A 12381-nucleotide genomic window follows, 5' to 3' on the forward strand; every position below is an offset into this window, starting at 1 on the left:
TTCCTGTCACCGTCAGTTCGAGTCGAACGATCATAACACTGTCCACTCATAACAATAAAAATCATCTGTCTTCTCGCCTGTATCTCCAGACTCCTCACTGACGGGCGGCTCTGGCTGCGATGACAACACTGTGCCACAGAAGCTGCTGATTCTGGATGCTCGCTCATACACCGCTGCAGTGGCCAACCGAGCCAAGGGCGGAGGCTGTGAATGTGAAGGTTAGTGCGACCAAACATTTGTAAACAATTCAATAAATTTGCATTTTGTACGATGTGACATCAAAGGCAACTGACATTGTGTTTGCCAGCACTTATTTATCACATTTTCATTTTTCACAGCACTTACAACACTTTGTCATCCGTTGACATTATCTGCCCTCTAGAGTGTATATTCACCACCTGTATGCTTCGGATTCTGCTCAGTGATTCAAGCAGGCAAAATAAACTTAATGAGAAGTAACTTCAAAGTGTAATAATCCAAATTTATTATTTTAACGGATCAAATGACTTCAGTGAAAGCTGTCGCTCAAAGTGACGTACCCACAAAGATTTAGTACCCAACTATGCAGGTCCCATCAACTCTACAGAGCTTTTTAGTCTTTTGAGTTTTTGTTTTATGGCTCACTAATTCTGCTCTCATAAACCACATTTCCAGAAGCAGCAGGCAGCTATTTTCAGCAAAAACGCTCTGATAAACCCACTGTACACTACCTTCCTAGATCGAAGGGCAGACAGACAAAGATAGTAACTAGCTGTAGAAGAAGCTGCCCGCAAAAGGTGCTGCTTTTGGTCACGCATCTATTTAAGAAAGCGCTGTTCTGTCCTAGATTGTAAATGGTGCCCTCACTCTGCATGGTGCCTTGCTTGTGTGTTTAATGTGCCTGTCCAATTTGAAATATGATATTCAGTAAACAAATAATCACTTAGTCACTTTTACACCACTAAACGGTAAGGATTTCATATGATAATGTTAAAATCAAACACCCATCATCTGACCACATGATGCTACTTTATCTTACAAGCTAAGTGTTGTTTATGTGTTATGACCTTCATCAGAGTTGTTTATGTTTGTTTGTATTTAGAGTACTACCCCAACTGCGAGGTGATGTTCATGGGAATGGCCAACATCCACGCCATCCGAAACAGCTTCCAGGCTCTGAGGACCGTCTGCAGTCAGATCCCGGATCCAGGAAAGTATGTCGATCTGTTTGACCTTTCTCTCTGAGCGGCTCTGCCTTCATTTGTGCCTCCCTCTCCCTTCCACCATTTTAATGGTTTCACCTCACTGTAAGGCAACACCACACAGAGATGGGAGCGCTGCCACAGTCCAGTCCCATTCCTGCTGGGCTGGCCAGCTGTACACAGCGACAGTGGATATGTGTGTTATGTCTTTCTATTTGTTCCGGGGTTTACATCTGTGTGTTTTTACCAGCTGTGTGTATTTTACTAGCGTGTTTTAGCTGTGATTGTGTGTGTACTACATCTGTGGTTGTATGCACAGTACATAGGTTAAGCCAGCTACTATGACATCACACTATATTATCTTAAGGCTTGTTATTCTGATGGAGGTGTGTAATGACTCAGGGAGGCCTCCAGAGATACAGGTCAGAGGCTTCAGCCTAATAACCCTGAGTAACCAAAGCTGATGTATGCTGTATGTATACAGTATCTAGGCTCCAGATCACTTCATCAGTTGGGACAGGTTCTATATAGATTTGTAATTATCTAATCAGTCCCCTCTGGTGTTTCCAGCTGGCTTTCGGCACTTGAGAGCACCCGTTGGCTGCAGCACCTGTCTGTCATGCTAAAGGCAGCCACTCTGGTGTGTTCAGCAGTGGAGAGAGACGGCCGTCCTGTCCTCGTGCACTGTTCGGATGGGTGGGACCGCACACCCCAGATTGTAGCTCTCGCCAAGATACTACTGGACCCCTACTACAGGACATTAGAGGTAAGAGTCTCTGCGATTTGGCCACAGAATGTTCCATATAGTTGGATTTTAGATATACTTGTTATAAATGTAGTAGTAAAGGGGACCCGATTTCACACATCAAAGTCTGTTTACAGGTCTTAGGGAATGCTACTGCATATGTGTAAAGCCTTTTTTGGCTCCAGAGGCAGCTGCGTGAAATCTGACAAATTACCTCAAGTGATGTCACTTGAGTCAGCATCGGTCGGGGCTGAAGACTACAAGTTTGAAAATGAAAAAAATCTCGGGGTGTGGGGTTAGAAAGAAGTGAGCTCACCAGACTTTTGTAGCCCGCTCCTCATCTCCGCTTCAGGCTAGCGGCTCGAGGCTACATTAGCCACTACTAGCATAACACACCCAAGTCTCTGATCGAACTATCGGTAGTCGAGTTGCATTGTGGGTAATGTAGGCTCCAGGTTTTGACAAGGAAAAAGAATGTGTGGACAAAAATAGACAATATCCCTGTTTCTGCTGCATTGTTGCACTGTAATATTATTCCCTTCAGTACTGACCACCGTGTCGTCCACAGGGTTTCCAGTTGCTTGTAGAGACTGAGTGGCTGGACTACGGCCATAAGTTTGGGGACCGCTGTGGCCACCAGGAGAACGCTGACGATGTGAGCGAGCAGTGTCCCGTCTTCCTGCAGTGGCTAGACTGTGTTCACCAGCTGCTCAAACAGTTCCCCTGTCTGTTTGAGTTCAACGAGGCCTTCCTGGTGGGTGGTCGTACGGCACTCTTCTTTCTTTCTAATCATTGTTTTTGTGGCAATTTTCACCATAAACCAAAAGTGTGAGACATTTTGCTAGGCATTAAATGAAACCATCTGTGAAGACAGAGCACACACGTAATGAAGTCAGTTTTTATATCATGAATGATTTTTTTTTTTGCATACCATTATAATTCTTGAGCCATTGCCTTGAAAATGTTGCTGCCAATCAGAATTGAGAACCAACACTGCCATTTTATAACCAAAGCTAATCTTGTCGTCAGATGATAATGTTTCCCATCAATCAGCTGTTATACTGAATTGGTGCTATCGAACCATAAAGAATGTAAATCATTGCCATTGTGAAAGGCCTGACTTTGTGTTCTGTCTTTCACGTGTGTCCAGGTCAAGTTGGTGCAGCATACGTACTCGTGTCTTTACGGTACCTTCCTTTGTAACAACGCTCGCGAGAGGGAGACGAGGAACATCTACAAACGCACCTGCTCTGTCTGGTCCCTGCTTCGCAGCGGAAACAAGAACTTCCAGAACTTCCTCTACATCCCCAGTCATGATATGGTACATACCCCTTTTTACAGTGTTCTTACACTGTTATTATGCTATTACTGTTATATTATTATTCATGCTTTATTGTAGTAGTATTTAACTGGTGGCCAGTAAAATATGGTAACAACTGGGGGTTACCGCTTACACTGAGCCTTTCACTTATAGAGGAGAAGATGACTTGCTTAAAGGAACAGTGGTAATTGAGGGCCGTAGCATACATGCTGATTAATGCGTATGATTGAATATTCACTATCATCCCCAAACTGTCTTTCATCAAAGATTTAAAGCACATAACCTTGACTCTGTAAGATTAATCCTATGCCACCCTGATACTCTGTGAATGATTTCTAAGAAAAGCATAGAAATGGTCATAATACAGCACCTACAGCAATGGAAGAACGGTTCTGATTGAGTAATAGGCACCATCATTACTGTATATTGACCTTCTGGGATTGTCCTTGTCACCTGAATGTCTGCCAGGTGCTGCAGCCAGTCTGCCACACACGGGCATTACAGCTGTGGACAGCTGTCTACCTGCCCACTTCCTCCCCCTGCACTGCTGTGGATGACTCTATGGAGCTCTACCTCCCCCCGAGTGTCACAGGAGACGAACTCACCTACCGTTCCCTGGACAGGTGTGTTTGATGCAAATCTGATCTGTTACTCAGTATCTGTACTTACTGTTCTTCGCGGCCCGTGAATACAGATTTAGATGAATTCAAAATTCATGTTACAGAGAGTCACACTGCCCTCTAGAGTCTTAAACAGAGAATTGTATCAATGCCTTTTCTGCACATGTGGAAAAACAGAAATCCTTATGTATTTCTGATTTCCAGACTTCCCAAGACCCGCTCCATGGACAACCTGCTGTCAGCTTTTGAGAATGGGGTGCCCCTGACACGTACGTCCAGCGACCCGAATCTCAATAAGCACTGCCAGGAGGGTCGCTCTGCCCCGGAGCCCGCACCAGCTGCGGAAGAAACCTCTGCCGACATTTCTGATGAGGTCATACCTGACACTGGATTGGACAGCAGTGAGGGGGAACCTCTACATCAGAGTCCTGCCAAGACCCCAGAGGATGGCCCAGGTGCAGAGAGCTATGAAGACACACTGGAGGAGCCCTGTCTCACCACACAGCCCCTGCCCTCTCTGCCCCTTCCCCCCGTCCCTCTCAGTAAGGATGTCACACTCGCTCACACTCCCTTCCCCACTCCCGTCCTCCAACAGGCTTTGCCTCAGATTACTAACCCTCCACTCCCACCACCTCCGCTGGAGGCTGAGAGTCCCTGTAGGACTGCTGAGAGCCCCATGTCACCCACTCATAAATCAGAGCCGTGCTTACCTCTCCCCTGCAACGGCATGCAGCCTGCAGCCACCACAACCACCTCGCCGCTTATCGGCCACACTGACGGCCAAGCAAACGGCCTCCCAGAATCTGCAGGCCTGCTGGCTCTGAAGCAGCTAACCCCACTCCTTCCCATGGAGGACTCCACCGAGACTCTCACAGGTGAGGGAGAACTCCCTCCCGGCCTTTCTCCCATAGCGAGCCAGGATCTTACCCAGAATCATTTTAATGATGAGGAGCAGCCTGAGTCACAGCCCCATGTTCAACCTCAGAAGGAGAAAGACAACATGAGGACAGATGTAGTGAAAGGAAGAGAGCGTATGTTAACAGTTGCAACAGGTCCTGTAGACTACACCCAGGTAGCAGCTCACCATTTGATCTCCCAGAGCCAGCTCTCAGACCTGTCCCTGCTCAGCTCCCACTGGGAGAGTGTCCAGGGTCTGGTCCAGTCCGCCTGCAGCAGTGGCACTCATTCTGGCATTAGTCGGGCCTTGCAGCCCAACGCTTACCAGAGCCGCCGGCTTGCCAGTAAGCTGCTCCGCTCCCAGGGCTTCGCCATTGCCAACGGGTCCCAGTGCTGCCGCAGAGAGGCTCTTTGTTGTCCCAGCAGCCCTCTGCAGCCTGGATGGCTGTCTGCTGCCAGGAGTGCAGGCTACACCGGCCTGTGTGGGCCTGCTGCCGCTGCCCTCAACAGCTATTCCCTGGCAGGCCACCAGCTCCTGCCGGTGTCGTACTCCTCGCCCTCCGCTTCCGGCTCCCCTCCCCCAACCCAGGCCCCGGCTTACCTGGATGACGACGGGCTGCCGGTGCCCATGGACGCCGTGCAGCAGAGACTGCGGCAGATCGAGGCAGGCTACAAGCAGGAGGTGGAGGTGCTGAGGCAGCAGGTGCGACAGCTGCAGATGAGGCTGGAGAGTAAACAGTATGGCACCCCTCCCTCAGAGCCAGACATCGACTACGAGGATGACATTGTGAGTAGCTTTTTAAGTGATGACATTAATGCCAGACAGCCCAGTGCTAGAAGTTTTGTATTCTGCAGTGTTTGTAAATATTTACTTTTGATTATCCTCAGGAAGTCTTCTCTCTTTTCTCATTCCTGTCTTCTGACCTTGACTTTTCTCTGTTTCAGACGTGTCTACGGGAGTCAGACAACAGTAACGAGGAGGATTCTCTGTCGACCCACAGTGAGGACCGTCTGTCTGAGGGCAGCTGGGATCGAGTGGAGCGCAAGGACACAGAGGTCAGCATCCTTTTAGTGATTCATCGTATCCACTTCCTCACCTTCCTTCCTCCCCCTCACCTGTATGGCTTGGGGCACCTCTAATTATAACACACTGTTCTGATAGAGATGTCTGTCTATATTTGTGTGTAGGTCACAAGGTGGGTGCCCGACCACATGGCCTCCCATTGTTTCAACTGTGACTGTGAGTTCTGGATAGCCAAGAGACGTCACCACTGCAGGTGGGGCTTCACCATGGTTTTCTTACATTAATGAACACAAAACACCTCAGGATGCAGGAGTGTCCCTTATACACTGAGAATAGCTGAGTCATAGTGAGCCATTTACTTGTTCCAAATACCTTTTTGTACCTCATTGTTTCCTCATGTGATCAGCAGTGTTGCTGTGGGGCACAGAGGTGTTCAGGCCCAAGCCCATTGGCCAGACACAGTGTGGTTTTGTGATGTTACTAGTCCAAAAAAGAATGAATGCAATTCATGATTATTTTCACTATCAATTAATTGATGGTTATTTCTTCTATTTATCAATAAATAGTTTCTAAAATCTAGACTGGCATCAACCAACAGGTGACCAACAGGTTAACATTATGAAATATAGAAATGCTAGAAACATTCAAGAATCTGTAACCAGCACAATTTTGTTAATCAAATCCTGACAATTATCGAAGTCCCTGTTGTTCATTATGAAGAAGATCTCTCACTATAGTTCCTGTAGTCTCAAAAGTTTCTTTTTAAAGGAATAGTTTGACATTTTAGGAAATATGTGTATTAACTTTCTTGCCAAGAGTCAGGTGAGAAGATTGATTCCACTCTCCTGTCTGTACGCTGAATATGAAGCTACCGCCAGCAGCCAGTCAGCTTGACTTAGAAACACTGAAAACAGGGGGATACAGCGAGCCTGGCTAGCTAGTTGTAGTGTAAAAACATCATGTTACTATGTGCTGGGTTATTTCTTGGTCAGGTGCAGTAAGCTTCAGCTGTGCTGGTAGGCAGTTTTTGTTACCTTTGGGCAGAGCCTGGCTAGGTGTTTCCCCATGTTTCCAGTCTTTTTGCTAAGCAACAAGAAAGTGTTGAAGTGTCGAACTATTCTTTTAAACTTTTAGGCCTTAATATCATCTTATACTTTCTTCAGTGGTAGCTAGTTCAAGATCAGATTTAACAATGTCCTGATTTTTTTCTGATCTTTTGTTGCAGCACAATTCTGCCAAAGTAGCAGCCTGCGATTCAAACACACACTTTGCTTTGTATTTTCGAGGCAATAAACCAAGCTTTGGTTTCAGCCCATGGTTTCAGAATGAAAGGCTCTTGGTTAGCCAGAGAATTATTTATGTGCTCCACTGAAAAACTGAGACAGTTGGTCCAAACTGGAAAGAAATCCATATCAACAGACTGAGACCACTCTGAAAATACAAGGGATGGACAAAATGTATGCTACAGTACATGTAGGTAACTGTTAGACACGTTCTGTATTTGTCACTATTTGAAATTGATTAATTCAAGCCTACACAGGAGATGTTCAGTAAGTGTTAAATAGAATAATGAAATAGTATGAGTTCAGTGGCTCTTTTAGATTATTGGCAGTTACTGTTAGAGCCTGGAAACATTTGTGCCCAGGATGACATTAAAGCTATTGTGCCAAAGGAAGACAACTGACATGAAACGCGTCAACAGTAAAGCAAAAAGCCATACATACACTGTTGTGTGATTGGGCCTGAACCAATTCTTTGTTGTTCAGCACATAAATTGTTTTCCTAACTGTTTTATTTTTTACTTTATTTTGATACTTCAGAAACGTTTTCTATTGAACCATCTCAGATTTGGTATTTGACACGTTTTAGGAGCCATTCAGTTATTTGAATTGTTTAAAATTAGTAGTTTTTTAAAAGTTTTTATCCCATAAAGTCGTGTAAATTAACACATACACACCGCTTAAAAATACTCCGTAGACATGGAAGGTTATTTATTGGTGTCGTTGTATACTCTAAACTATTCTATTCCTACACTTTTTGTTCTGAAGTCTTCATTTTGTGGTCCAGGCTTCTAATTAAAATGCAGATCACAGAATTGTTATTATGTAAAAAAGTATTCTAACTTTCTGTGTGCTTTCCATCTTCAGGAACTGTGGCAATGTGTTCTGTAAAGACTGTTGTCATCTGAAGCTGCCCATCCCAGACCAGCAGCTGTATGACCCGGTGTTGGTCTGCAACACCTGCTACGACCTGCTCCTGGAGTCCCGCACCCGCGAGATCCGCAGCCAGCAGCTCAAGAAGGCCATCGCCACAGCCTCCAGCTGAGAGAAGCGATGCGTAGCATGGCCCGCCTCGGCTCTGTCCTGCTCGTTTTGGACTGATGAGCTGAGCGCCCTGTTGTAACCCCAACCTGCTGTGGTTTTGGCTGCGGGGGGGAAGATGAGGAGGAATTGTTACTCTTTGGGAGGCTCGGTTTGGAAGCGGCGATGCATTTTGAGACTGTGTGAGAGGTGGAGAAGAGGAAAGGGAAAGTCTGAGATGGAGGCGTGTCAGCAGGGGAGTTTTTCCTACAGAACAAACCCCTTCTGTTCAAAGACATTTTCAGCCCGGAGCGCTGCAGCGTCCAGCTGCCTCCACGTGGCTCAGTCCTCTAGCGGTGCCCTGTTCGAGACACATCTCCAACCTGTCCACCCCAGCAGAGTCACCCACCTTTAGTATCAAACACCTGCACCCTCCTTAGACACTGTCTCGCACTTCAGAGGACAATCGCCCACCCTTCACGTGTCGGGGACTCCAAAGCCTTTACCTGTACTACTGGAGGCTTTCAACTTTAAAAGAAAAGAATTGCTGCTACAGTATTTAAAAGTCTAATTTTGTATTCTTATTTTGTGCACTACTAGCTGTTGTGTATTTGAGGGAATTTGAGACCAAACTTGAGTAAAAGGGAGAAATCTGCTGTTTACTTTGTCATCGCATCTTTTTCTTGGAGCCTGAATGTAATATGTGATGGGTAACTGGATCGAGTTTATGTTCATGTGCATTTGGTGGGTCGTATATGTGTTCATTGCTGCAATGTGTTTTCAAAATTATGTATATGCACAGTCAATGTGGTTCTGTCTTTATCAATGCTTTTCTCCAGTATAGCCATGTTGCAACATTAGACATTCTGAGGGATGTGTGTGGACAGATCGATACAGTGCTGCCTGTTTGTTTGTTTTGTGGGACGTGTGCTTGATATGTTAAAGAGGAAGAGGATACAATAATGCTAGGAGACTGCAGATTTCTGTAATGTCTTCTTCTGATGTGAGAAAATGTCATTTGAAGTTACTGTGGGTATTCTGTGTTGTGACAGAGGGAATTCCCAAAGGTTTTTCTGCTGAGATGTGAATGAATGGCTTAATGTCCACATGAAGCTTGGTGTCCATCTGACTGATGACTCCTCCTCAGATTGTTAACTGGCAGTAAAGACTGCTCGGGAAAAGACTCAACAAAGTGCTCGGAGTTTCCTGTTCTGTTTAGGGGAGTTTGGCCACTGTCCCCTTTTTAACAAAAAAAAAAAGTGTTTGTGTCTACTGGTTGTTCCCTGAGACAATAGTGCCATATTTTGTTTTGTCTATTTTTAAAGCCTTTTTCTTTCTTATGGATGGCAGCAGGTTTCTAATTGGCCACCTCTCTGTATGTTTTAATGGTACAGATAGTTAGCTGCTTAATAACACTGAGACAACTAAAGATTAACAGATGGTTTCAGTTCAATAACGAGGCTAATCGTTTCAATGGATGATCGGATGTCACTGAAAATAGTTAACCTGTGTGGTTATCCATTGTCTAATATTCGGGATTTTTTCACACGGTGTTCATGAAGTCAAAATCTTTAAGAGGAACTCAGAAATGTAACGTACATAGTTATCTGATCCGTAGTGGTGGCTAAAACCTGTCACTTAATGAGTAATTGTTATAAAGAAATGCACTGTAAAAGTTAAATCCCATGGGTTAAAATAAAAGATTATATCATGGATCTGTTTCCAAGCTTGTTTATTTGCTTGTAGCTCTGGAAAAATATTTAAAGGGACTAGAGATGATTCCAGGTGTAACATTTGGATTTGGATTCTTATTTGGTCTCATCACGAGGCCCGAACTGTCCAAAGTGATGAGGCTTTAGTGTCAGTAAAGGAGGAAATCATGAGGTTGAAAAATCAGAATAAATCAGTCGTAGACAATGTTTGTTGAAATCAACTGATACATTGTTCAAGTGCACTGTAAACGACAGTGGAAGAAGTATTCAGATCCTTTACTTAAGTAAAAGTACCAATACAACAGGGTAGAAATACTCCATTTCAAGTTTAAGTATTGCATTCAAATCCCTACTTAAATAAAAGTACATAAGTAGTATCGACAAAATGAAATAATGAAAAATAATTTAAAGGAAAATATCTGAGCTGTTTCGAGGGAAAATATTTCTTTGGTGAAACTGCTAACAACAACTCAGACATCTGAAACATAACAAGGAGCCACAACTAGACACTTTTTTGAGGACACAAACCAAAAAGGTTGAGAACTACTGTTTTCATTTTAAACAATGTGTTGAATTTTATAATCTTATTTAAAAAAAAATAAAAATTTAAAAAATTACGTAAAATCTTCACCTGAAAAGTAACTAGTAACTCCAGCTGTCAAATGTAATGGAGTAAAAAGTACAATATTTCCCTCTGAAATGGAGTGGCATAGAAGTATAAAGTAGCAGAAAATGGGAATACTCAAGTACAAGTACCTCAAAACTGTACTTAAGTACAGTACTTTAGTAAATGCACACGACCTGGTAAATGATAGGTGACACCAAACATAACTGATGGAACAACCTCTACAGTACAAGAGTGACAGAAAGGTGAAAGTGTATAGAAAAATAAAAGGAATTTGTTCATTTAATTTAAACCAGTGTGCTGGAGTACAGAGCCAAATCAATGAAAAAATATCCCTCTGTCCAAATGCTGTAACTTTGGTTACACTGCCAAGTAGAACACAATGAATGTCACCACAGACCAACAGATGGACCAGTGGTGAGATGGGTTATCAGACATGGCTTCATTTATTATTTAGACTCACATTTAATTGTGTCAGATACTCTGTGTTCTTGATTTTGTGCTCTGAATCATTTTGCAGAAGTTTCTGAAAATCAGAGGTGGAAAACATTAAGTACATCAAGTACTGTACTAATCTGAATTCTGAAGTACCTGTACTTTACTTGAGTATTTCCTTTTTTTGTTACTTCATGCTTTTACACCACTACATGCCAAAGGGAAATATTGTACTTCTTACCCTACTCATTATAGTTTTTTTTTAAATAAGATTTTAATAACCTATAATAAGCATATGAAATACGATGCATTCGTTTACAGTAACTAAAATGACCCAACAGTACATAAAGTTAAATTAAGCTCCACCTCAAGCTGCTACAACATGAAAATGCTGCTTACATGTTAATGCACTGGTAACAATAATCCTATGATATAATGTATAATAATATAACACTGACAGTGACCATAATGCATGAAAAATGTCTTTACTTTTTTTCTTATACTTTTGACTTATTTTTACATTGTTGTATTACTACTTTACTTAAATATCCCCCCTTGGCGTGTTTTAATATATACAAAACTGCTCTGCTTTGAATAACAAAAATATGTAATTAACTTCTTATTAATTCTTCAAATTACATCTACTCCTTTTCCCTCATTGAAACATCCAGAATGCAAAAAATGCTCATTTCAACAGGTTAACTGCTGGATACAAGCTGTCTCCTACTTCACTGAAACATCTGTTTTCAGTGAATGTGCACTGAAAGTTTCAAGTTTCTACATGACACTTCTGTAAATTGCATACTGGACCACCACTGAATTCAGATTTAAGGTGAGCACAGAGGAACTTTCCCCCTTCAGCAGACGAACGTGAAAACAACCTTCTAATGTCAAACTCTGCACATTCACCACAGTGCACGGTGAAGCTCAAACATCCAAGAGAAGGAACAATAAGCAAAACACATTTTTGAGTGGAGGGGGACTTTAAGTAAAGAGTGTAAAAACTTTTTCCAGCACTGGGAAACACATCAATGGGAAAAAACACCCATGCTTTCCTTCCATTTGTCCACCAGATGGAGCTTGTCCATCAAGAAAAACACAAGGAGGCACTTCTGCAACAAGACCAGCACTTTCTACCAACCAAATCAAGAGATCTTTGCATCACAGTTGTGGATTTCTTCATTTCATTTAATTTCAGTCATTACCTTTCTGTGAACAAGTGTTGAAAGTGAAGCTGATTTAGGAACATAAAAGCGATGGAAGTGAAATTCACATTGTTATGCTATACATGATGGTTTTCCCTAATGCCCACCTCACACACACATACACACACCCATTTCCCATTCCTGGCAAAAGTCTTCAAGAAGAGCAACACAAGCTAATTTCATGTTTTTTAGGAGGAACTTCTGCCAATGTCCCTCAGTGTACTCACTCAGCATGATCAATAATTCAAGCTGAGGGTATTCTAGGTTTCCACTCGGTGAATGAAAATAAAGGTGACAGCTCCAACTTTTCTGTGGA

The 12381-nt window shown here is 43.2% G+C and overlaps 1 protein-coding gene across 5 annotated transcripts in view; it reads left to right on the forward strand.

Annotated features, from left to right (window-relative positions):
* The window catches only part of mtmr4 (myotubularin related protein 4), a 45623-nt gene extending 35822 nt beyond the window's left edge, over positions 1–9801 (forward strand). For all 5 annotated transcript variants that reach the window (XM_044221151.1, XM_044221153.1, XM_044221152.1 and 2 more), the window contains 10 exons: positions 90–218; positions 1082–1193; positions 1752–1947; positions 2495–2680; positions 3077–3247; positions 3716–3870; positions 4072–5551; positions 5710–5820; positions 5953–6041; positions 7936–9801. In XM_044221151.1, coding sequence (XP_044077086.1) covers positions 90–218; positions 1082–1193; positions 1752–1947; positions 2495–2680; positions 3077–3247; positions 3716–3870; positions 4072–5551; positions 5710–5820; positions 5953–6041; positions 7936–8113 — 2807 coding nt within the window. In that variant the 3' untranslated portion in view covers positions 8114–9801. The remainder of the gene's footprint in view (positions 1–89; positions 219–1081; positions 1194–1751; positions 1948–2494; positions 2681–3076; positions 3248–3715; positions 3871–4071; positions 5552–5709; positions 5821–5952; positions 6042–7935) is intronic.
* The last annotated feature ends 2580 nt before the right edge of the window (positions 9802–12381 follow it).

The sequence above is a fragment of the Siniperca chuatsi genome, linkage group LG14, assembly GCF_020085105.1.
Source record: "Siniperca chuatsi isolate FFG_IHB_CAS linkage group LG14, ASM2008510v1, whole genome shotgun sequence".
Lineage (NCBI taxonomy): Eukaryota > Metazoa > Chordata > Actinopteri > Centrarchiformes > Sinipercidae > Siniperca > Siniperca chuatsi.